This window comes from Neodiprion lecontei, chromosome 2 (genome assembly GCF_021901455.1).
Source record: "Neodiprion lecontei isolate iyNeoLeco1 chromosome 2, iyNeoLeco1.1, whole genome shotgun sequence".
In the NCBI taxonomy this organism is placed as follows: domain Eukaryota; kingdom Metazoa; phylum Arthropoda; class Insecta; order Hymenoptera; family Diprionidae; genus Neodiprion; species Neodiprion lecontei.
Window position 1 is genome coordinate 39,631,889 of NC_060261.1, and position 23,832 is coordinate 39,655,720.

Below are 23,832 nucleotides of genomic sequence, written 5' to 3' on the forward strand. Positions count from 1 at the left end.
AACATGAACTCAACATTCATTTGATATGGATCGCTATTTTATCCAGGCTCAACTTATTAGTTGTAAATTAGAAATCTATAAACCTAATCTAAGAACAAAGAGTGTTTAAATTCGTCAATTCGTGCAACCGCACGTGTACTTGTGTTGGTAATGCTTGTGTAGATCCATAGTGGGGAAATCGATGGTGTGTATTGGTCAAGACTTGGCAGGATCTTTAACCCCGTAAACATCCAACCAATGAAGCATGTGTTGTTTAAGTTCTCTTTCGTTTAACCTTTATTTACCATCTTTCGTGTTCAGTCATATTATTCATAATGCTTATCGCGGGATTTATTCATTCTGGTATGTAAGTTGATAAACTAGTTGCAGAAGATTTTCAGAAAAGTGAAAAAAAGAAGTGGAATGGATTTTTCCCTTTTAAAGGTTAGCAAAGATTATATTATGTGATACAGTTGTATACTCATCTCTGATAGCATGCAACTAAAATCAATGTCTAATAATTCGTACGATATCATATCTGCAACGATGGCTTATAAAAATAGTGATAAACAGTTTTTTTTACATAGAACTTCAATCTTAAGTCAACATAACCTACAAGTACGTACATACGTACGAGGACGCTTCAACGACAGTAATTGTCGTTGATTTGGATCGATCACGGAAATCTGGTTATATTTATTTATCCTTTCATTCGTTTTCCCATTTGACCAAGTTTTTCAATGACAGCCGTTTTTACTCATATTTTTCCCAGATTTGCCGATTATTGATGCTTATGATTTGATTGTAGTAACAAAACCTACAAGGCGGAAAATGATACTCTATTAATGAACAAAAAAAGTTATAGGAGGAGTATTAATAATGCTTTATTTTTGTAATTCCATAGAATTTGATGAACACCGATGACAAACTTGCGGTAAAGAGTAAGATCTTGCTAAGTCGATAGTTAGGTAACTCTCATTGTGAAATATCCGAGGCAGATTGTTAAGCAGCAAACGACATGCAGAAATGCGGAAGTAAATCATCCGCCGAAAACTCTGAAGGAGATTGTGTACAATTGTCGAAATCGCCTGGAGCGTTTAAAAAGAATAAGAGGCCAAGTAGACGTAAACGTAGAAAGGCTCAGGTACTTGCTGAAGCGCGACAGTCTTCAACCGAAGTTAGTGAAAGCGAACCAAGTACAAAAAACTTTTTGTTCAGTCTACATAAAAAAGATTCAGAAGACAAAATCACTAAAAAGCATAAGAAGTCAAAAAAAAGTAAACAGAAAGTTGAGACTGATGATAGATCTGGTTTTAAACAGTCTGCGGAAATTATTGAAAACAAAAATCCTAATCACCAAAGTAGTGCTGAATCAAGTCACATAGGCTTGGAGAAGGCTACCATTAAAAAATCCAATTCTAAAACGAAGCATAAAATTAGTCCCAACATAACTTTGACAGACTTCTTTACCCCTAAGGTAAGGAAATGTGTGAAAGACGTTGAAAACTCAGATGATATGAAATATGAATCGAAGAGCAATCGAAAACGTCGTAAAAGTGAGCATGCAATACTATCTGACAATTCAACGATTAATCCAGTGATGAGCTGTGATTCTTCTAACATTTCAGTAAAAAAGTCTAAACTAGACACAGGAGATTTGAAACCAAAGATTCTCGTATCGAAAGAAGAAGTTGCATCTAAAATAAACTATGATGCTGAAGAAAAGTGTCATAATACCCTTTTAGCAATGATACATGGCGACGCAAGTAGTTCAGATTCAGATGATGAAACTAAAACCACCAATGATGGCCGAGAGAAGCCACCGCGTGAAGAAAGTTTAAGAAAAACCCATAAAACGACAGTTAGCGAGATATTTACGACTAGTGATGACGAAAAAGAAATAGAATCTTCGGACCAGGAATCCATAAAAATCTCTAGACATCGCAATTTTGAATTAGCAGAAGAAGCTAAAGATGTCGAGGAAATGATTAGTGCCTTGGAAGAGGAAGAGCAACTTCCTAGAGAAACTGTAAAAGTTAGTAAACAGGAACAATTTGATCTTCTATGTAATGTATTTAAATTTAAAGATGTATAATCAACTGAGAGTAATACGAAAAATGTAGAATTAATACATATGTTGCATTGCTAATGGTTCTTTATTATTATTACAGAAATTGCGAAACTTATGCGTGAAGTTAAAACACACCGTACCGCCACAGCACATGATTGAATCATGTGCTGGATCTCGAGGTCCTACCAAAATCCAAAGGGAAGCTATTGAAAAACTAGGTCCTATCAAATATGGGAAATTCACTCCTGAAGAAGATGACATCATCGTTGCGAACTGGAAATCGTTTTGCAAAGTAATTCTCCTAGAAATGCATTCCTTGGGGACATCAAATTGTGTTTAAAATTAATTGCTAAAGTTCTTTGTTCCTTGTGGATTTAAATTAACTAATCTATTGTTGCCATTATACAGTCCATGCAATGTATATTGAAAACAATCAGTTACCGATTATCTTAAAAATCAATATTTACAATGAAATTGAATATCACATGATTTTCACATACGTATAGACACACAATTGGGATTCAAGAAATGTGAAGCCTTTTATGTACATGAGGCATCATCAAATTGGTACGGTAGCAAAATTTGAAGAAAGACAAAAATTTGTCCAGTATTTAGCAGCCGGATTACCATGGAGAACATTGTATAGTGTTTACTGGAGATTCCGAAATTTGTATCAGCCACATGTTCAATCTAGGTATGTTTTTATTTCTTCAATTAATCGTGTTTTTCTTGGCGCATTACCTTATCGGATATTTGGAATAGTGTGTATCTAATTCGTCTTCATATCAGTGGTAATTTAGACCTTTATAGTTGGTGGCAGATTATAATTTATAATTTTAAACTAATCCATATAATTATATTAGATACATTGAGACAAAAATGATCGCTTTCAGGTACACTGACAAGGAAGACAAGCTAATAATAGCTCATATGGAAAACGATTCGGCTATTCATTCAAAAAATATTCGAAAATTTTCTGAACTGGGTAAAATTTTAAATAGAACGAGAGCTTCTGTTTGGCGGCGTTATAGATTGCTGAAAAAAAAAAAGAAACCTAAAAGTCAGTAATGCAAAATTGTTCTAAAAAAATGTATTACCCATCGTTTACGCATGTCCCATGTAATTAGAATTGTAAAATATGTCGTCATTCAAATATTTTCACAGATTATAATACATAATATACATTTTTCACATTCTAATAGAGGTGTATTTTTCCTTTTCAAAATATTCTTTTATATTAGGTTTTAATTCAACTTAGTCAATAATGTTGGATAATTTTCATTAATTTTAGTAATAAAAATAACAGATGGTTACTACATGTGTACACGTGCATACACGTTCGTTTCATAATGAGCAACCACTGTAAATATAATCATATCTTTCCAAATATAGTACTTAAATATTGCATTTGAGTGAATAAAATAGTTGTGAAAGATGAAATATGTTGCCTAAATGCTGTTTTATTTAAATTAAATTAGATTTTATTAGGTTCAGATTTGGCATATTGTATAGAAATATACTCGATTGATATCATATATCGAGTAAAGAAGATAACTGGGAAATATCATCAGTGTCTGCTGTTCAATATTCCCAGAACAGACAGGGCAATTTAAGTAGACACATAACAAATATTTTGAATGCCAAAAATTAGACAATTTATGTTTTTTCAGGTATAGAGTGGGATTCTTATTTATTGAAAAAGTTTATACGAAATTTAATGCTGATTACATTGAGTGACGATATCCGTCAGTTAAAAGATCTATCCATACCACTTGTTGTGTGGAAAAAGCTATCAAAGAAGTTGAAAATAAATGAGAAAGATTTGAAGTATTTCTGGCTTGTGAAGTTGCATATGCAATTATTTTGCAAAGAGCGAGTTTACCTAAATGATGTTAAGATAAAAATAATTGAATAGTAAGTTACCAAGTATGATGAATTTTTTCATTAGTTTTTTTCTAGTTACGATATTGTCAATTAAATTTATACATATTATTCATTATGGTATTTTTATATAAAATAATCTAAGAACCGATGTCAATTTTTCATGAACTCTATTAACTTCTTTTTGTAACTAGCATCTATGCAATGGGAATATCCGAATGGTGGGAGCTTGAATGGTCAGGTATATCGAAAAAATTTGATGGCATGACTTCGACATTTCTGTCGACAATATTTAACAGTATGGTTCATGACGAAATTTTTCAAGGCAAGCAATTGAGTGGTGAGTGTACACTCCAATTATCACATTATAATATGTATCCATAATTAAGGATAACGAAAAATTTATTACTGGATCCAAATTATAGCCTACACGATCTATGAATCAATTCCGTGGAATCTTTTTCAGAAATTGTGGAATATTTGTATCACGTTAAAAAACCACAATTACAAGAAGCTACCATGGACAGATGTCTGCCTAGAATTGTTTTTACAAAAGATACCGTCAAACTGTTAGACACAGAATTGGATGATCAACTCAAATTAAAGAAATTACTCATGGAAAGTTCTGTTGAAAACTGACTTTGACAATACTGGTAATTTCAGTTGACTGTGTCTGAATGGAATCTATTAGAAATAAAATATCTAATCAACACTACCGCATAGTATATTATTTATTTACAGAAATAACAAACGTATCTGACAAAACAAGTGAGAGCGATGACTTAAACTCTGAATGACGATTCTTCCTGATGAGATGTATGCGGAACAAGGATAAATTGGGACTTCGTTTAATAGATACAAAACTGTTTACTCGCATTCAACATGTAGCTGTATATTCCGTTCCAACTCAAGAACTTTTTTACTAAAAATAAATATCTTCTTTCGCAGGATAATTACTTGGTTTTTAATAACCCACCTTTATTATACAAGGTGTGTAATTGAGATAAGAGTTGAGAAATCACACGTTACTATGTATTTGTTATTCAAATGAATTTTATTACTTTTTTTTTAAATAAATCTACAACACGAATTCAATTAAGTTTGTAATAAAAAGAGTTTTTCCAAATTTTGCTTAGAATATTAATTTAACTGAAGGTATTGGCCAATCACTCCACATATTGGTACACAGTTTTAGCCAACCTTAGAGTCTTTTTTGATTGTCAAGGTCTCGAGTGCGTTTAGTCTCCTTTTCAATCGCTCTCTCTTTCGCTTTTTGATACAAAGGCACCAGTTTTCCCTCTTTAGCCAATAGTTTAAGCAACTCCATTATGAGTGGCAAATAGTTATGCTTTCGCCTGATGTTTTCTATTTGATATCTTTTAGATTTTCCAAGTTCCTCCTCTATGAGTGACTGCAAGCGAGCTATTTCAGCAGGATTTCCTGGTCCCACAACCATCTTCTGTCGCTCGTATAACAGTTTTCGATCCGATACCAATGCCATCAAATTAAAATGGATTTCCCCTTCATTGTACCTGATACAATAATATAAAAAATTTCAGTACATTTCATGATTGGATTATGAAGTACCTCATAAAAGTATTGAGTATGTTAAAAAGAAAGCTTCACAATTCGAATCATGGATTTATGTAAAAAAAATTTCGCTGTGACCTGTCTTAATTGCCTTGATTTAGAATTAATATCAGTAAAAACGAAGTGAATGTTGTCAGTACTTGTTAATTCGCTTCTGAATGATTGGCTTTGCAGCCTGAACCCATTGGTCACCAATGGGGCAGGGTCCGAGATCAACAGGGCCCTCCTTAAGCCCGTCTAGCTCATACAAACGACCTTCAATTGGCAAATAGCCAACAAAATGGAAAACGTCTTCGTCTTTAGATGACTGCCTGGAATCGTACTCGAACAGGGTTTGCCTAAAATATATGAAGGTTTTATAATTCTTTCATAATTTCCTTAGTCGCACAATGTGTTGAGATGCAATTAACGAATGTATTTATATACCTGGAAAATGAGTTGTGCACTTCTCTGATAACATCACAATTACTCAGAGCTAAACCTCGCATATTGGCGTCAAAACTTTGGCAAAAATTTTTTAAATCTTCGAGCGTTGTGCCCAGTGATACATCTGGATGCTTACAGTTCAGTAAAATGCTTAGAATGGCTTGTGTTGCACAAGCATTGTTTATTACCTGTAAAATTAATGATATATAAGGAAAAAAATACTGTGGCAGCATGACTGCAAGTTCTATTACTTCCGATTCAAAAGTCTTCACTTTGTACAGAAGGAAATTGTTATTTTGGTACAGTTGAGATTTATTCATTAATTATTCAGTATTATGTTACCTGTTTGGCAAAGAATATTTTCTCAAGACGGCTGTCCTGCACAATATTGCCAGATGGTTCGTCGTCTTGAACCCATTTGAATAGGAAAATCAGTCCATGTATCGGCCTGCAAAGTAATAACGTGTCAAGAAATAGCAAAGTTAATATAATTTTGAGGTTAACTTTCGTACAGAGTAAAGTGACAATGAAATATCGGGCTTACTTCAGGTTTTCAAATTGCTCGTCATCAAGACTCCATAACTCTTCAACTTGTGCGCCTTTAACGCCTGTAAAATCAAAAAACAATACTTTTGTTACTAGGAAATGAAGAAAATTTCCAAAATGTCAAACACAATTCTGAACACTCATCGCGCCGTTGTGGTATTTCGATATTAAAAACTAGAAACAACGGATCGAAGAGGAAACACCAAAAAGTAATGATTGTCGATAATTTTTACATATTATTTACCAAATTCTTTGATTAATTCGGTAAATACACCAGGATCACTCTCAATGAGACACCAGTTTCCAGCAGATTCCGCCATGTTTTTTATCGATCGGATAAGAATTAAGAAATGGGAATAGACAACTCAACCGACACGAAAGTCTAGTAGGCATGCTCCTGGGGCCACTGGGGCTTTCGGTGTATATATATATCAGTGTTTATCCCACAGCTTCTACAGACAACTCAATTTTTGCAGATACATTTATAAATGTGGCAATTACATTTGTACCCGCAGTGTTCACGGAAATTTACACTGTAGTTGCAAAATAATAATATATGATTTGAATGATCTACACTCTGGCATTGATCGAGCTTATTCTAGGTATATAATCTGCAGGGACGATTCGATAATTGCCGAAGTAAAAAATTTCGTATCCGGATTATGAATTAGTTTCGATGTACAAATAATACCGTTTCGCCTCTATTATTTTATTCTATTCTGTTATTTTTTGCTTTTCAAATTCGACTTTCATAGCAGTTAACATAGTTGTGTAAGTTGAAATATTGCCGCCCTTATAAAGCTTTCATATCATAAACGCATCATACGTTAGTGACGACTCGCACGTATGTAAATTCCTGGTTTACCCATGTCCGTAGTTTCTAAAGCCAAAGAAGATTCTTTGCTTACAGCGAACGCATCACGTACGCATCCCTCCGTTGCTCTCCGTGCATCTCCGTGCGCGTGGTCACGCGGTTCGGGGTGAATTGTCGGATCGTGGAATGCTGAAACCGATCGGTACGCTCCTGGACCAGCAGGTCGGTATATAAGCGGTGATCAGGTATCTGACTTCTCATTACGTGATTCATTCAGATTCGTTGTTCCGTGCGTGTCGCGTGCATACGTCTTTCAGTTGTATTGCTAAATTCGCGCACGCCTTCAGTCGGTGATCGCGTACTACGGTAGTTCTCATAATTTTATGTAACTTGTGTCAAACATACGTCGTCCATTTTAATTGTGCGCGAATCGTCACCGTCAGTTGGATAGCCAATCGTTGGGCATGCGAATAGTTGCAAGGTCAAGTTCCGTGCGTTGACAGATCCATATTCAAACCCGAGGGAATACGATCCAGGGCAACAGTTTGCATCTTTTATTTGCTACAGACAAAATGGTAAGATATTAACATAATAGTCCAGCGACATTAGCTCTGTTCAATTATTAATTTATGTCCAATACTTCTTCCGATTTTTCCACATTGCTGAGAAGTAAAACCTCACAATTTTCCGTCAAGCGATGACTACATCTTATCGGGAAAATTTCCGTCAAAACGGTTGTAAATTTCTGATCAAGGATGTAACTTTAAACTTGAAACTGTGCCAGTGTTAGAAACGTTAATTTTTATACATTGAACATTTTTAGCCGCCGAAAAAACATGAATGAAACTTTCCATGCATCAGAGTCGGCTGGGGAGTGATGTAACACGACGGATTATCGTGAAATTTTTATTCGAACGTCTCACTTGAATTATGTACCATTGTCACAACATTTTTGTTGCTGACTTGTAGAGATGAATGTATTGAGCAATTGAATAATCTCTGCAAGATATCTTACACTCTAAGTGCCAAAATATAAATTTAGAGGTATATACAACAACTGTTCGTGCTCAAGGCTGTCATAGTTGAAACACGTATGATAATTCGAATATGTTACCATTGCTCGATACGGCCAAGCTTCGGAAGCATATTTACAAAAGAATTTGTATCCGCATGCTCTTCGAAAAACTTTAATTTTCAATGCTTGGCACGTGACATGTTGGCGACTATTAATTTGTTATCAAAATAAGCTTGGATACACTTTGAAATTCACAAAATTTGACCACTTATCAGTTATTGAAAATGTATTACATGATAGTCTGGTTTGAGTTTAGTAACAAACAGCTATCTATCGATATCTTACAGATTTGGGTAATTACATATCTAAGTGCCACTTGCTAGCATTTAAAACGATCAATCAGTCACTTTGGATTAACACATGTAGCGAATAATGTTCTACTAGACTGTGATTAGAGTGCACTGTCAAACCAATACATAATATTCATATTGCAAGATTTCACAAGCATTGTCATTAATATTTTGTTACAGAGTAGTGAAAAGGACGTAAGATTTTCTGCAGTTAAAATGGCAGACTCTCGCATCGATATGTACGAAGAATCATTGGGATCCAATCTCGCTAAAAAGGCACAACAATCACCAGCTTTGATCATCGGTAAGAATCTGTGCTGTATAACACATACTTTGTTATTTGATCATAGTTATCTCTGACACTCTCTGCTTTAGATTTAACACTTAATATTGTAACTTCGTTAATGAAATCTGAATACCATGGCCACAAGTTTTGCTTTTAAAAGTGATGCTGGTTCTTTACAGAACGGAAAATAATCCCTGCGATGAAAGTCGCCTTCTCACAAAATTGTCATACTTGTATATTGTTTTATGTAATGATCATCTAATAATCGACGACACCTATCTACACATGAAATCAAAATTTAAATGCAATAATTGGTTACGCTGTATCACTTCTCTGTGATATTCATAAATTCATGTACTGTAACATAAAATTCAGATAGTAACTGTGAGTTTCAAGCTTGTAACAAAAACGTTCAGTTAATCACTACTACTGGGTACAAAGTGAATTGCTAATGAATTTACTTCTTCTATATTCAGGTCTAGTGGGTTTGGTAGCCACTTGTGCGATTGGAGCTTACAAGTACAAACACAGAGGGGCAATGTCGACCTCTGTCTTTCTGATGCAACTCAGAGTCGCTGCACAAGGAGTAGCTATAGGAAGTCTCACAATTGGAATGACATACTCAATGATCAATGACTACGTTTTACACAGGAAGAAGGAATGATAATGCATAGGTCCTCTATGATAAAGAAATAATTAGAGAAATGAATAAAAATTAATATACTCCAGCAATAGAACTTATGACAGTTACTCCTGGAATAATGAAAAAAATAATGTCAATAAATTTTAATTTTCTTTGTTAGCCAGATATTTGGCACATTTCAAATTCTATCATTTCGATATTCTATTTAGATATATTCTATAGTAACACTATTTATTTTCATCGCTAGATTTGCATATATACATACGTACGAGTCGTTCAGATGAAAATGTAGGGAATGTTCACAACATTATATCAGAGAACTTTTCGAATTCATAATTCTTACCTAGTGCAGGTACATTACAGATGAGGTTCTTTGTTTATTTTTATTTTTTTGCATAAGCAAATACAATGCACCCAATTTTGTAATATTGGATGAGATTATATATTTCAAAATAAGTACTTTGAGTTGATTCTCTTTCTATTTGTGGCAATTGAATACTGATTTTCATCAGTAAAAATAACAAATTTCCCTAAACAATTCACGATTTGGACAGTAATTTGTGATTGGAAAGAATTTTTTGTACTCCATTTTACCTAATACTGCATCTGGACACCTCGTACGTTAATCATCATACCTATAACGTTTTATCAAATACTTTGGATTTGTATTATGTTCGAATAATAATGTGTATCTCAGTTAATGTATGAAAATGAAAAATTGTAAAGACTGGACCTTTTTTTCGGCAGATTAAATATGTTAGTTCTAATGTATGGCGAATGAAAAAAGAAAGAAAATATTTTTCATTAGTACCATAAGCTGTGATCATTTATTGTCAACGTGTCGACTGTGAAAAAATTTGTACATACATACATAATGTAGTAGCGTGATATTTTCAAATGTACGCCTCGCAATTTGTACGTTAATTACGTATTGTACAAATTTCTTGACGCAGGGTATGAATTGTATATTATTATAGCATCTCATTATATTTATTGTTGTATATATATTTCGTGTACAATAATACATACCTAACTGTTTATTTACATGCAAAAAATAACAGCATTATTACCTTTTTCAATGCACTGTCTTGTACTTTGAAGGTTCAAAGCTCAATTGTGATTAAGTATAAAATGAGACGTATAAGGTATCAAAAATCAAGGAAAAATTCATATGTAATTAGTTATACTTCTTATCCTATTATTCGAAATTTATAAGTTAGGATTATCATGAAATTCATAGAAAATGGAATTTCTGTGGTAAGGTACAAAGTTCGTACTGAGTGAAAAAGTTTACAAATATGTGAATCGCGTTTGGTTTTTCATTACCGCGCTGCTTTGGACTCTGGATTTTATAACATTTCAAATTTTATCATCTTAATTGCCTAAATTGGCACTGGACATCTTTACGGTTCAGATAAAAGAAGTGAGATCAGAATCGGTAATATTAATTACCGCATTTCTATTTGATACGTACTTCGACTTTCATCCGAGATTATAAACCGCGTAAATTAGGGAAGTGCGCAGGATCTCACGCTTCTATTCGAGTCGTCAAGAAACCTTAAACGTAAATGTCAAAATACGCGATATACGCCAACACCAAACATGGCGGAACGGAGCGACAGAAGTCAATTGCCACCTGGCTGGGAGTGCAGATACGATGTTCGAAGTGGCAAAGCGTACGTATTATCATCGACAACTATTTCCTATTCGTACTATCTTCACCCTTGGCCATAAATTCCTTTTAGAAAAGCGTCTAGTCGAACGGTTTGCGCGTTTTTCTCTTACGCAACATTGACCTTGCTGTGTATTTTCATGGAAGTGTATTACATCATCATGACCAATTGCCAAATATCAAATTGAAATGTCGTTGCTAAAATTAAGGGTAGAAAATAAGGCAGAAAAATGTCTCTACACATGTTGTGTTAAAATCTAAAACACAATCTTTGGTATACGAATTACAAATTCCCAACCTTTTGTATTGTTATCAATCAATTCTTTACGTATAATAAATTTATTGTTGTTATTACTAGTACCATTATTATTTGTGATCCGTAATTATACTTGAATCTTTGTTTGCGAAAATTTATCCGTTATGGTTTATTTGTCTAAAATCTTATTACCAACTTTGAATTCTGACTTAATACTGAATACTGTATTCTTTTTAGTACACTTTAATTTTGCTGATTTCTTTTGCTCCGACAAGTGAGTACAGTATCTGAATCTATTTCTGTTATTGGCATATAGGTATTACATAAATCATTTCAACAAAACAACATCATGGGAAGATCCTCGCGTGCGGTATTGGCAATATGCTCAATACTCGCAGGCGCAGAATTCCGCGTCACCCAGTCCAGCAACTTCGACAACATTGCCAGAGTCTATACCCATGCAGGTCAGTATCATTATTTGTCGGATGCTGGTTTGTTTGGCATTTATAAGGAAGCTATAATATCTGAGAGCTTGGAAAAGCTGTAAGAATGTGAGGATTCAGTCCCAGCTTTTATGGCCAGCCTTCATCTTGTACAGATCTGTAAACTAATGCATATTTCAATTTATTATCCCACTAACAACGCATCAAATATCGCTAATATGGAATACGGATATCATGTGGAAACTTTATTGTACACAAGTTGATACAATACAGCATCCATTTACATATGTATAGCAACATGTAATATGACATCAAGTGAACATGTTCTCTAACAATGTAATAAATAATATTCAGAATTTGAAGCAACCACTATGGTATTGCTTATTTGGATTTGGTAACTACCTAGCTTTTTACATTCATTGAAATTTCAAAAATTCGCATGCATATGTGGCCAAAAATGATCATACAATACAGTTTCTTACATTGTGGCGTTTTTTTATTGATCCATGTGGTGCAATATTTACACTAACACTAAACCTGCCTAAAACATATTTAACTTAGCTGTAGAAAGACAGCGTTTCAGGGGACCAAAGCTAGTAGCAATAATAAAAATTGATGTAATTAAACACCGATGGTAAAATTCTTAAAAACAATTATACTGCTGCGACGAAACTGCTTTACTGGAAAACTTTTTTCAAAAACATCAGTCTCAATACGTACGTCTTCCGACAGTATATATATCGCCGTCAGTTTCCCAACTTTGCCATCAGTTTGAACTCTCAATTCGTAACAAAATTATCATTACAGGATATCAAAATCTTTGCGCCCTCCTGGCAGCAGTAAATTAGACTACACTAAAGCTCTTTGTTGCACTCTTCATATTGCAAGCTTTCTATGTATTGGTGTGCACAAAAAATATGAAAATCTTCGGATGAAAATATAATGTTGTAGATCAAAAATTGACTATTTGTTATTTACAATACTATACGCATGCTGCTTTGGGATTTGGCAAATAAAATTGATGCGACAACAGAGTGGTGGAAGTGGTGGAGCTGGTAGTTATCTGGGATATGCAGGAACTCATAGGGTGCCACAGGTGTATCCAACACCGTCACCTTATCGTAATCCACAACCTGCGTTTTTATCACCAGGTGTGCAGGTGGGTCAAGTATTGGAGAGAATCGCTGTATAGACGTGCTAATGCTTTGCAGAAAATTTTCTGTGAATTATTTCTCATACAAAGTACCACATTTTTATCTTTGTACACAAATATCTATTTTACTGCTGACGGTGTGTGTAAAGAAAAGAAAAAATTCTATCCTGCCAAGAGTACTTAGATTTGAGGCAGAAGTTTTATTCCTGAATCCTACTTATATTCAGATCTTACAATCGGAATTTAATATGTTCCATATTCAATTAATATTCATATTTTTCTTCTTTCCAATTTGCAATCCGTGTGATTTTGTACTAGAATTTAAATACAGGGATTGGTATCTAGTAAAGCTACAATCCAAAACTTTTGCCGCGAAACTGAGTTTGTGAATTAAATCTTTGATTTGACTTGAAACGAATTTCTTTAGTTAACCTTAATACTTGTATTTTATTTTTTGAAGTTCTTGAAAAATTGTCGTGATTTTTATTTTCAATGCCAGAATAGATGTTTGCTCGTAAGAAGCAAAAGTTGAACAACTTATTTACATGTGAACAACCCCAATCAAATATTAGACGTATTGTAATTGTTTAATATATGAGTTGCGCATACGTATATAGAATACATATAGGTATACAAGCCACTTATGCAGATGACTAAACATATTTATGTAATTTGAACAGGAATTCAAGACTCCAATATCATCAAGACCAATGAGCGCGATGACGAACAGATTAGGTGAATTGACAATTAACTCGACAACACCCGTTAGAAATATGGAGACTAACTTGAACCAAAATGTGGACACAGAGGTTCAAGTAGCTAGGATCAACGCTATGTTCCCTACTGTCTCAGATACTCACATTCGACTGTTATTAAAAAAGTAAGTATTTCATTTATGTGTACCTCCTGATTTTCTCTTATAAATATTTCTAAGAACACCATTTATACTTTGCGATTGGACAAAATTTTTGTTACTCGTCTCTTGTACAAAGTTAATCGTTGAGCTTTTGCCAACAACATGTCTATACTGTTCCACCACTGGCGATATTATTTTTACACTGATTTTACTTTGGCAATGTTGTGTATACTTAGTAACAACTTTACTAATTAACTAACATTCTTAATAACCATAAACTTTTAACGTAGGTGGGCTTCAATATATTTTCATGCAATGGTTTTACCGTGTATCAAATTAATGAGAAAATAATTTTCAGCTATACAAGGTTGATTACTTGACAACTGGGTAAATTTCTACGGCTCTCGTATGATTAAAAATTTTTAGTTACAGATTACAACCCCAGTATATGTTGAAGCAGGTACAAACACGTAAACGCACTTATTCATATTTTTTCCTCGTTAATTTACCGATTTCTTATCTGAATATAAATTCGAACTGATAGGTATTTCAATGATATGAATCCAACGTACAATGTCATCAGACTACAGCTGAATATGCGATATCATGTGTAATAAGTAATCATACAGAATACAGGCAGAAGCGAAATCTCTATCTGAAGTTTATGGCATATATTTATTATTCTGTTAATCCTAAAACGGAAATCTTCCCTGGTCATTCATGAATGGTGCACCAAGGTTCACAGAGACCTACAGCTAACAATATATCGTTTTTGTCCAACTCAGACTCCACAAAATGTGAGTTTAGAATTTTGCCAAAATGAGTACATACAAAAAAAATAAAAAAAATGTCAATTTATACACGATTCGAGATTTTATGAGACGCTTAAAATTTCAGTGGACCATATTAAACTTCATTTCTGCTAAATATCACTCTTTCAGAGTTAAAATAAAGTTGCCAGAAATGATGGGTTTTTTTTGTACCCTTCCTTGCAATGTTTGCACCACAGCTTCGTTTGGCATGTTCTCATATCTTGAAAAAAGGAATATCTTTTGTAAACATTCTTCAAACATTCTAGATTTTATGATATACAAAACAACGTCAAAATGTTCTTAAAATAATGCGTCTGTAATGTACTTTGTAAATTTGTTTCACATCTGTCACACAGTTTATTCATTTATTATTCTCTATACGAGTCGTTAATGAGATATAAACTCTGTCTTACTTTGTACATATTTCGAATATTTCTAGTTCTAAGTTGGCAGCAAATGTATTTCAGATACCACAACAGAGCAGCGGTAGTGGTGAGTGCTCTTCAAGTTGAAAAGCATCCTCTATGCGCACCGGGACCTTGTACACCTGTGGCGGTACATGCGCCCAATGCTATACCACGATGGCGCCTTCCAGCTCACGCCATACATGCTGCGCTGACTTTAAGTCCGCCTCGAGGGGGCAGGCAACCCCCTCATTCCCCAAAAATGAAACTTAGGTTCCTATACATATTTTCAGTCTCACCAAATCTGGATGCTCGATGTTAATATCGTATTTTGCTGTTAAAGTGGGATCTATATTCGTGGATTTTTTGCTTTTCTTTCAAAAATCATTCCGCCATTATAGTTGCGAGAATTCATCATTATTCATTATCCATAATTTCTCAAGCTAGGCCCATAAAACTGTGAAAATGCCAATATCAGTTGAATACAAAAAATCTGTAACAAATATAAATCCCGTGGATGTACAATCTGTTTCAGCGCAGTGTAGCCATGTAGCATGAGTCCAGAGTCCCTGCTCTACATTTTGTTACGCAGGATGTTGTGAAATATCTTACGAGCTTGATAAACTTGCAATTAAGTGGTTTATTATAAAATAATTCCAATGAATCTGAAAATATGTAAACACTTGCCGAGAAAACATTTCTTACCATTCATTTGAAAGAGCTAATAAGATATTAGTTCACACCACCCGCACTAGGTTATTATTTATTTAAATAATTTTCTTGGTAGATTGAGATACATATAATTTCCCATAATTTGAAATAATAATATAAGATCATTTTTAATTTTTATTTTACGTAAAGCAGGTAGTTGGTATACATTGAGTGATGCAATATATTGCATAGTAAATACTTTTTAAGTACTTTGGGTTCATTATAATTTATTTCGACCAATGTAACACTTACTGTTTCAAAAACACCTACCAAGATATATTGCGTTACTTGTATGATTGACTGCCAAATGTCAATTATTATTTAGTCTACTTCATTGAATATGTAAAATACAATTTTTTATATTTATATTGCACGGACTATTGACCTTCTTATTCGTTTTTAGTTCTTATTTTGAATTCATATTCTTTTGTTCTTCTCAATTCCAGTTTCTGCGTCATTAATGGTATCTTAGGCATTGAGTCATTAGTATTTAATTGAAGATCAGAGCCTGGTCATAGGTTGGTTCAATTTTCGTAATGAGTTCACCTAATTTTGAAAGATCATTTTTGTTTTATATTGGTGGTGGTAATTGGAGTTTGATGACCTGATTTTTATATCTCGATATTAGCTGGAGAATGATACGAATCAATGAATTTTACAGCTTAACGTTTAAAACTCGAATAATGCGTGTGAGACATAAATTGTGTGACAAGTTATGTAAAGAAATAAGTCGCACAGTCAAATTATGAATCTGTGAAATTCATTTAATTGTATAAATAACGATAAAATAATTAATCATTGACACAGCATGACTGTATGAGCATGTGCATTGTATTTCTATAAAATCACAGTTAATTATTCTACTCATAATACTGTATACAAACTAACCATTTAACAATTCTGACTAATGGAATGCAATTAATATTTGAAATGCCTGCTGTAATAGTGTCTTGTGAATGTTGGTTGTATTATTGCTGTGTGCAATCACATGTGCATACCATGTTAGATGAAGTCCAAAATCTTTCTGATCAAAGTCTTAAAATGGGAACATCAAAATAACGTTTCCCTTCATGCTGTTGGAATTTTTCACATGCCAAGTAACATCTATTTTATATGAATGATAATTCAATTGACATAAAATCATTAATACTTTTCAATTTAATATCATAGTCTGTGCATTAAAATCAATCGAACAAAACAATTACTACATCGGACCTTGATTATGACGTAGAGTAGACTAATATTAATGTCCTAAAAATAGTTTATTGTATGTGATCTAGCTGACACGACATATTGTATTGTATGGTACTGTTGCATTAGAAAAGGATATGGATCACATCTCAATTAATGCATTTTTTTTTCATTTCGCAATTGAAAACAGGTACCTGAAAAATGTATTTCCAAAAGCTGATGAAACGATTCTGCTCGATATTTTGGAACAAAGTGATAACAATGTACAAAAGGCATCAGAAAAACTGATCGAGCTCGGATACGAGAAGCGCAGCCCCACTGGCCCCTCCAAACCATCATTGAAGAAGCAAACAGATGAACAAGTAATTTTGAATTCAATTTATTATAAGAATAAAGTTGGAGCTTATTAATGAAAAAATTTTCACTAACGTGCCATCAAATGTATGATAAAATTTCGTTTTCAGAATCGTACTGAACAATCAGTGCCGACTCCGCCTCCACGAATGAGGAGTCTTGAGGAAAAGAATAAGAGTAGGTAGCTTTCTGTAATGACCTGAATCACTTCTCTGGAAAATTATTTCTACTTAATTGAGATTCAACTATCGTTATTAAACGATTTTTGTGTAACAAAATGTTTTTTGTTTTTTTTTTTTTTCTAAATATGTCATCTGCGTTTAGGATAGATAATATAAAGTAACAGAGCAATTGCTAATGCTTGTCTACATATAAAAATATATACTTTTGTCAATGTAGTGAAAACGCGTTTGATGGATAAATATAAAGCTGTTCCGGACAAAGTCATAATGTTGGCAATGGACAGCGTTGATTACGACGAAGAGAGGGCAATCCATATCCTGGACATAATGGTGGCCGAAGAAGCTACACAAACACCTAGAACATCAAGTGGACACAGGTATTTGAAATATCATCTGATCTACGTGTTATAAAAATACATAGCAGTTTTTTCCAGTAGTCACAAGAATGGCACTACTTTAAGTTCTATGTCTTGTATTAACCCTTTTACTGGCATTGTAGCATATTATCTACATGGGCAAAACAGCTATTTTTTAAAATATCCACTTCAATTTCGATCTGAAAGTTCTGAAATAATTTAACAAATAATAACGCTCTCTAAAAAAAGTTTTCACTGAATAATTTCATTTGAAAAACGTTTTATTTAGGCATAAAAATTAGAAAACTCTATTCTTAAAAAGTGTAATTTTTCAAACACTTTGTTTGAGAAAAATTTCAAACGGTCGAGAAAACCGAGTTTTTTCAATGGGGAAAAAGGCTTAACCGTTAAAGGGTTAATAAAGCACATTTGGTGCTGAATATATTGTTCACTATGCGTATGAATACTTGACAGCAATCGCAGTGACGAACAAAAAAGCAGTGCGCCAATAACTGAGGCTATAAAATTGACGGCATCGCCAATTAAACAAATGAAGTATCCAAACGTAGAGAAGACTAAACGTTCTAAGAATAGAATTGATACACCAAAGTGAGTAATATTTATGCAGTTTAAATCTTTGAGTAGTCTCTGAAGTATTATGTGAAGAAACATTATGTAGGATGCTAAAAAATTCTTGCAGGATATCTCGTGGAACTAGCACAACAGAGGATAAAGAGTACAAGTCTCCTTACTTGACTAGACCTACTGGACCGAATCCAGATTTCAGAAAGGGGCCCAATGACAATTTCTTATTGTGAGTACAATACGTTTTTTTTTTTTTTAAGTAATGTATCTTAAATACGCATCTTCAGTGGTTCATCATGCCTTATGATAAATTCTTCAGGTTACACCAAGTATTAATTATTATAAATTTACTTACTCCAGAGCTGATTATATGCCATGGGCAGGTCCGGATGCAGCGCTCTTAATATCTGAGACTAGTAGGTCATTGGCAGTTGGTCCTAACCGTGCATTGGTAACAGGAAGTTGCGCGAAAGGAGTTGGGCCAAATTCTGCTTTTAGCAAAGGTCCAATACGAGGACTAGCTCAAGGTTCTATATATTCTCAACGAAATGCTGCTAATACCGAGAGTCGAGGCAAATGAAACATGTTTAATTGCTTTTTTTGAATTAGTACAGTACCGAAACATGAAAACGCTCTTATAATGCGTTGTAGTAAATACTCAATGGGTATAAGCCATACTGGTAACATTAACAGATAAATTCAGTTACTGGTATTACTTACTTCTAACTGAAATTCCATCAATATCTTCACACCAAAGAATGAAATCGTATATTATTTTGAACAAGATCTGTTGCTCCATGTTTGCCATAAAAATTATATTTTGATGTCGATTAATTTTTTAGAGAAGAAATTTTATTTTTCTTTATAATTATATAATATTTTTATTTTAGCTTATTAATTATTTTCTGATATTAATAATGATAACAGTAATCTCATGCCAGCATATGAAACTTTGCATAGGTCTTTCTGTTATAATACAGATGTTCAAATTTTGTATACCATAGTTTCATATTTTTCAGATTTCCACTTTGTTACGTCATTGTTATTACTTATGTTGAAACTTATTAAATGATTTATTTACAGGTTGTTATATGCGTTATTATTCTGTATAGTATCGTTTTAAATGTATTTGTGATCGTAGAGAATAACAACCAATAAACCTTACGTTATTCTAATTATAAAAATGTATAAACATCTTACATAGCATTATGTAGTTCGAATGTACATGCTTAGTGTACTAATGCTAAAAAAGGACTAGTCAGTAAGAAATGTATCACTTTTAAAGACTTACTTATTCAATGGATTTAAGCAATTTGAGCATAGAATTTGTCACGTCTGCACATTTCTAAAGCCTGAAACCCAACTTGTGAATCTCAGTTTCGAGCCAAAGCGTAAGTTGAAATAATTTATGGGTGGAGGAGAAATAGAATCTTCCAACCAGTGTCAGATAATAATATTTTCTAATATTCCAAGCCTCTTACCAAGTCTTGCTACTTGTTACAAATATAAAACACAGCTTTTAGACATATACGTACATGCATACATATCTACAATATTCGGTAAAAAATTGTAAAGATAATCGTCGGCATTGTAAATCTGCACTCGGAACATTTTTCGTGTGCATAATTTTGACGATATTGCCAATTATAGATCAATGAGGTTTGCAGAGACTATTGAATGAGACTGTTGGAAGATATTAGTTATAATTCGTAATCAAGTGAGAATAAAATCCCTCCTTTAAATTGTATGAAAATTTCGTTAAGAAACAGTGTGTTCTTTACAATGTCATTTTTGCTGCATCAGTAATACTTCCCTAAGTTGCAAATAGTTAATTGAAATAAAAAAATTAGTCGAAGTCATTGGAATGGCACTTAATTCCAATAATATTGGATGAATCTTGTAAACTTGCTATGGTCGCATTTGTATGACTTCTAGTAACTTTTATCTGATTGTTACACAAAATTTTGCCTACAGAATTAAAATATAGGTAGAATAAGACGTCCAGTTATATGTAATGCATAGCAGTTTACATTCTAGATGATACATTCCCATCCAATGTTGAATATTAATTATGAATTGAAAATTCTCTATTTTGCCAATACATGCATAAATCTGATTGTTATATAGATAAAAAAATGTCTTGTTATTTATGAGGAGGAAAGACATGTGTAATACTACGTGTGAAACGAATTGTGCCATAGTTGAAATGATGAAGAGGTATTTTTCTTATCTTGATCCAAATATAATCCTGCCTTCAGAAAACTTAATATACAATATTTGTATGTGAATACTAAATATGATAAATAAGGGAGGGCTGTGGCTGAAATGTTAGTAGGTCAGAGCTATTTTTATAGCTTATTCTTTTTTGACGAAACTAAGATGGGTGAAATAATATATTTTGACTATGTATTTACGTACTATCGCATATGGCTAAGTATATAAAGGTGTGGGATGATTCTTGACTTTAGCATAATTCTTGATAAGTGTCTGCAAGGATGTAACTGTCCTTCTCTATTCAAAATTATTATGTCACTACATATTCAGATAATTCAACGGGTGAATGTTGTAATACGTAGTTCCATTTTTTTAAAGCGATGCACATATTACCCGGATCAGTTTACTTTGGAAAACTTCAAAACATTTTATTTACAGCAAACGAATAGGTCGTGATGATCACATTAATTTGCAAATGCCCCACATCTTATGTACCTACGCCAAGCTCCTTAAAGAATTAATAATTAGAATATAAATACCTTATAGTCTCATGTAGTTGTATTTCCTTAAAATTCAATATGAAGAATATTGTGATCGTATGGAAAAAAATATGATTCTAAATATTATTGACTCTTGTGTTTTAAATCTTGTTAGTTGAAATACACAACTATAAACTGGTGCAATAATAACATCATTTGAAATACAGTAGCATGCTAAATGTCAAAATTGTGTGGAACTTGTAATAATTCGTCTTGTATCATAAGTATAAATGTTTGTTGACTTGTAAAGTTGGAATTTTGTCAACATTACTCATTTTACTTAATTCGTATATTTAATTTTTCTGAATAATCTTTTAAATATTTACTTATATAGACAAGAAATGCGTGAGAAGATTACTCTCAGTTGCCATTGTGACGATCCACGGTGGATCGTTTAAACATTTTAGCAGTCAGCTAGATGATTTAATACTCCTTAAAAAATATAAAAGCCAAAAGAGACAAACTACAAACCGTAAACGTTTATCAAGTATAAGAAGCAAGAAAGTACTAGTACCAAAATGTTGTATTCTAGTATAATTTACAATTTTATTGATAAGCATAATTAAACAAGTCACTAATTCTGTAGCAATAAAACGCAGACATTTAAACATCTGCATTTGTACCACAGTTATCACTGGTCAAAGAAAATTGTATTTCGTTGTATACCTATACATATCTGTGCAATAAAAAAACTATTTAATCACACATGCACAATCCTCTCATCTTCTACTACAAAATTATGATACATTTGTATTTTTTACCTTTTAGAAATTGCCTGATATTGTTTACAATTATAAAAACCACTCTTTACTATAGAAAATAAGATGATGGATAGGATCGAACAATTAATTTATCTGAAGGTGATTTGTAACTTTTTTATTGATTTGGCATATTGTTGCAATGCTTACTGATTCTTCATTACAAACAATTAATTTTGCCATTTACTTTTGAAGACTTAATGTGAAGATATGAAATCTAATAACATGTAGTTAAGTTACTAGTTTTAACTCTAAAAGACAGTCATCATTATTCAAGACAAAAGATTATAAATAAATAACGTTAATGATGCATCTATTTACTACAAAATTTACAATGACTGAAATTAAAGATAATTACGTGAAGTACGTAGAATTATTATAAGAGACACGTGTAAATTGACAATAGCGCCAAAATAGTTCGAACAAAAATTCTTGCAAGAATATACATATATTCTACTGAAATATAAATAAATGCTGATCTTTTTTGAACACTTTTAAATGCGAGTTCCTTTAGATGCATCTATAAATGACCGAGGCATTAGTTATAGTAATAGGTATCTCTTTAAATCGCATATTCTATATTCTGTATAGAATTTTCTATAGACAGAGAAGACTATTCATCATTAAATGGCTGAAATGTAATATCGACTTGTTTTTCTAAACTAATAGTAATATTGAATAAAGTGGCAATGTACAAGGATTTTTTAATGAAAAAGTTATCGATATTCCATCAATGTACGATCTTGTCAAGATTTTTGGTAGGAATATATATGACTACAGCTTATTTCTACACTTCATCTTCATTGAGTAACATATTTGGGATCCCGTCATTTATTGGAAACTTTCTTCCTGACTCAGGGCACAGCAAGTCGCCATTTATCACTTCAACTTCTAACAAAATGTGATGGACTTTTTTAAGGAAATCTTCATTTTCTTCAAAATCTTCCACAAGTGTCTGTGGTAGCTCACCAACATGACCAATCTGTAAATTTGGGTAGTTGTTAATTTAATTCCAGAAGCTATTAATTTTTTAACTATGATAATTCAGTGAAAAAAGCTCTCAAGTCAAATTTGCATCTGGAGAGTTGGTCGTTACATGTATAGTATTGTTGTTTCACCATAAACAATTCAACACGATTAAAGATAAGGAAGTGATTATCGCCTGCGTCTAAATGTATAGATCGTTGCGTTGTCTATGCATGTAAGAAGTTATTCAATAGCAAGTTTTGAGCTAATCTTGCTTTAATTTATTAAAGAATTGGTGACCTACGCTCTCAGCTGCTTTCCACAGGGTGGCCCAATCTAATTTGGGAATAATTCTGGCGATGAATTCGGAATTGAAATCAACTTCTGAAACCTTGATATCCTTGGCCTGGAAATAAATGAACCGTGTGAAGGTTTTGGAATGAGGGTTAATGTGGTGCTTATGAACTTCATAACCTCAAAAATGTACCGCACTCGTTTCAAGATTATCGAAGCGGTTTTCTTACCACAATCGCTAAAGGGTATCCTACTGTAACGCCTTTCAAACATTTTGACGTCAACATGTTATGGGTTAAAAGCTTCATTTTTGTTCAGGCTTACTTATAACTAACACGCTGAAAAAATTATTTATATGCACTGCAAACGGTCGCACCGTTATTTTGACATGTGTCGTCTGTCGATAAAATCGAAAGGTTTTACTTTGAGATCCTCTGACGGTCATTTAAGTAACCAAAGTGTCCCATTCTCATTCTGCATGTGGA

General features: G+C 33.1%; 5 protein-coding genes across 9 annotated transcripts; 3 read left to right on the forward strand and 2 right to left on the reverse strand.

The window, feature by feature from the left end:
• The first annotated feature begins 124 nt into the window (after positions 1-124).
• Positions 125-4,584, forward strand: LOC107219683. 2 transcript variants are annotated; one of them, XM_015657991.2, is made up of 8 exons: positions 125-423; positions 884-2,014; positions 2,151-2,342; positions 2,557-2,744; positions 2,944-3,110; positions 3,721-3,964; positions 4,126-4,271; positions 4,398-4,584. In XM_015657991.2, exons 2-8 carry the CDS (start codon positions 998-1,000, stop codon positions 4,568-4,570), a joined length of 2,127 nt encoding a protein of 708 aa, XP_015513477.1. In that variant the 5' UTR covers positions 125-423; positions 884-997; the 3' UTR covers positions 4,571-4,584. The 2 variants fall into 2 exon arrangements, with proteins under 2 accessions (XP_015513477.1, XP_046587616.1); XM_046731660.1 differs by lacking the exon at positions 125-423 and adding an exon at positions 472-668.
• A 382-nt stretch (positions 4,585-4,966) lies between these two features.
• On the reverse strand, positions 4,967-6,896 carry LOC107219682 (ubiquitin carboxyl-terminal hydrolase isozyme L5). The gene is made up of 6 exons (XM_015657990.2): positions 6,738-6,896; positions 6,492-6,555; positions 6,290-6,395; positions 5,948-6,135; positions 5,662-5,859; positions 4,967-5,463 (listed from the first exon to the last, which is right to left on the reverse strand). Exons 1-6 carry the CDS (start codon positions 6,811-6,813, stop codon positions 5,133-5,135), a joined length of 963 nt encoding a protein of 320 aa, XP_015513476.2. The 5' UTR covers positions 6,814-6,896; the 3' UTR covers positions 4,967-5,132.
• A 555-nt stretch (positions 6,897-7,451) lies between these two features.
• LOC107219679 (HIG1 domain family member 1A, mitochondrial) lies at positions 7,452-10,645 on the forward strand. The gene is made up of 3 exons (XM_015657985.2): positions 7,452-7,882; positions 8,853-8,976; positions 9,435-10,645. The coding sequence occupies exons 1-3, from the start codon at positions 7,880-7,882 to the stop codon at positions 9,620-9,622; spliced, it is 315 nt and encodes a 104-aa protein (XP_015513471.1). The 5' UTR covers positions 7,452-7,879; the 3' UTR covers positions 9,623-10,645.
• A 169-nt stretch (positions 10,646-10,814) lies between these two features.
• Positions 10,815-22,036, forward strand: LOC107219678. 4 transcript variants are annotated; one of them, XM_046731668.1, is made up of 11 exons: positions 10,815-11,277; positions 11,846-11,993; positions 13,006-13,131; positions 13,806-14,005; positions 15,261-15,470; positions 17,290-17,461; positions 17,564-17,630; positions 17,853-18,012; positions 18,466-18,600; positions 18,671-18,805; positions 18,937-22,036. In XM_046731668.1, the coding sequence occupies exons 1-11, from the start codon at positions 11,204-11,206 to the stop codon at positions 19,154-19,156; spliced, it is 1,647 nt and encodes a 548-aa protein (XP_046587624.1). In that variant the 5' UTR covers positions 10,815-11,203; the 3' UTR covers positions 19,157-22,036. The 4 variants fall into 4 exon arrangements, with proteins under 4 accessions (XP_046587624.1, XP_015513468.1, XP_046587626.1 ...); XM_015657982.2 differs by having other exon boundaries at positions 18,692-18,805; XM_046731670.1 differs by lacking the exon at positions 15,261-15,470.
• A 154-nt stretch (positions 22,037-22,190) lies between these two features.
• On the reverse strand, positions 22,191-23,810 carry LOC107219673 (multifunctional methyltransferase subunit TRM112-like protein). The gene is made up of 3 exons (XM_015657967.2): positions 23,578-23,810; positions 23,358-23,459; positions 22,191-23,069 (listed from the first exon to the last, which is right to left on the reverse strand). Exons 1-3 carry the CDS (start codon positions 23,653-23,655, stop codon positions 22,875-22,877), a joined length of 375 nt encoding a protein of 124 aa, XP_015513453.1. The 5' UTR covers positions 23,656-23,810; the 3' UTR covers positions 22,191-22,874.
• Positions 23,811-23,832: the final 22 nt, after the last annotated feature.

What these genes read in the sequence shown, in the direction of transcription:
- LOC107219683 (XM_015657991.2), top strand. Translation starts at nt 998, where the DNA reads ATGCAGAAATGCGGAAGTAAATCATCCGCCGAAAACTCTGAAGGAGAT. An exon ending in TTCCTAGAGAAACTGTAAAA is followed by an intron (nt 2,015 to 2,150) that starts GTTAGTAAACAG and finishes TTATTATTACAG; the next exon opens with AAATTGCGAAACTTATGCGT. An exon ending in AAGATAAAAATAATTGAATA is followed by an intron (nt 3,965 to 4,125) that starts GTAAGTTACCAA and finishes TTTTGTAACTAG; the next exon opens with CATCTATGCAATGGGAATAT.
- LOC107219682 (XM_015657990.2), bottom strand. Translation starts at nt 6,813, where the DNA reads ATGGCGGAATCTGCTGGAAACTGGTGTCTCATTGAGAGTGATCCTGGT. An exon ending in GAGCAATTTGAAAACCTGAA is followed by an intron (nt 6,396 to 6,491) that starts GTAAGCCCGATA and finishes ATTACTTTGCAG; the next exon opens with GCCGATACATGGACTGATTT. An exon ending in AAATATTCTTTGCCAAACAG is followed by an intron (nt 6,136 to 6,289) that starts GTAACATAATAC and finishes TTAATTTTACAG; the next exon opens with GTAATAAACAATGCTTGTGC.
- LOC107219679 (XM_015657985.2), top strand. An exon ending in ATCACCAGCTTTGATCATCG is followed by an intron (nt 8,977 to 9,434) that starts GTAAGAATCTGT and finishes TTCTATATTCAG; the next exon opens with GTCTAGTGGGTTTGGTAGCC.
- LOC107219678 (XM_046731668.1), top strand. Translation starts at nt 11,204, where the DNA reads ATGGCGGAACGGAGCGACAGAAGTCAATTGCCACCTGGCTGGGAGTGC. An exon ending in GATGTTCGAAGTGGCAAAGC is followed by an intron (nt 11,278 to 11,845) that starts GTACGTATTATC and finishes ATTGGCATATAG; the next exon opens with GTATTACATAAATCATTTCA. An exon ending in AATAGAATTGATACACCAAA is followed by an intron (nt 18,601 to 18,670) that starts GTGAGTAATATT and finishes AACATTATGTAG; the next exon opens with GATGCTAAAAAATTCTTGCA.
- LOC107219673 (XM_015657967.2), bottom strand. Translation starts at nt 23,655, where the DNA reads ATGAAGCTTTTAACCCATAACATGTTGACGTCAAAATGTTTGAAAGGC. An exon ending in GATACCCTTTAGCGATTGTG is followed by an intron (nt 23,460 to 23,577) that starts GTAAGAAAACCG and finishes ATTTATTTCCAG; the next exon opens with GCCAAGGATATCAAGGTTTC. An exon ending in TGTGGAAAGCAGCTGAGAGC is followed by an intron (nt 23,070 to 23,357) that starts GTAGGTCACCAA and finishes CCAAATTTACAG; the next exon opens with ATTGGTCATGTTGGTGAGCT.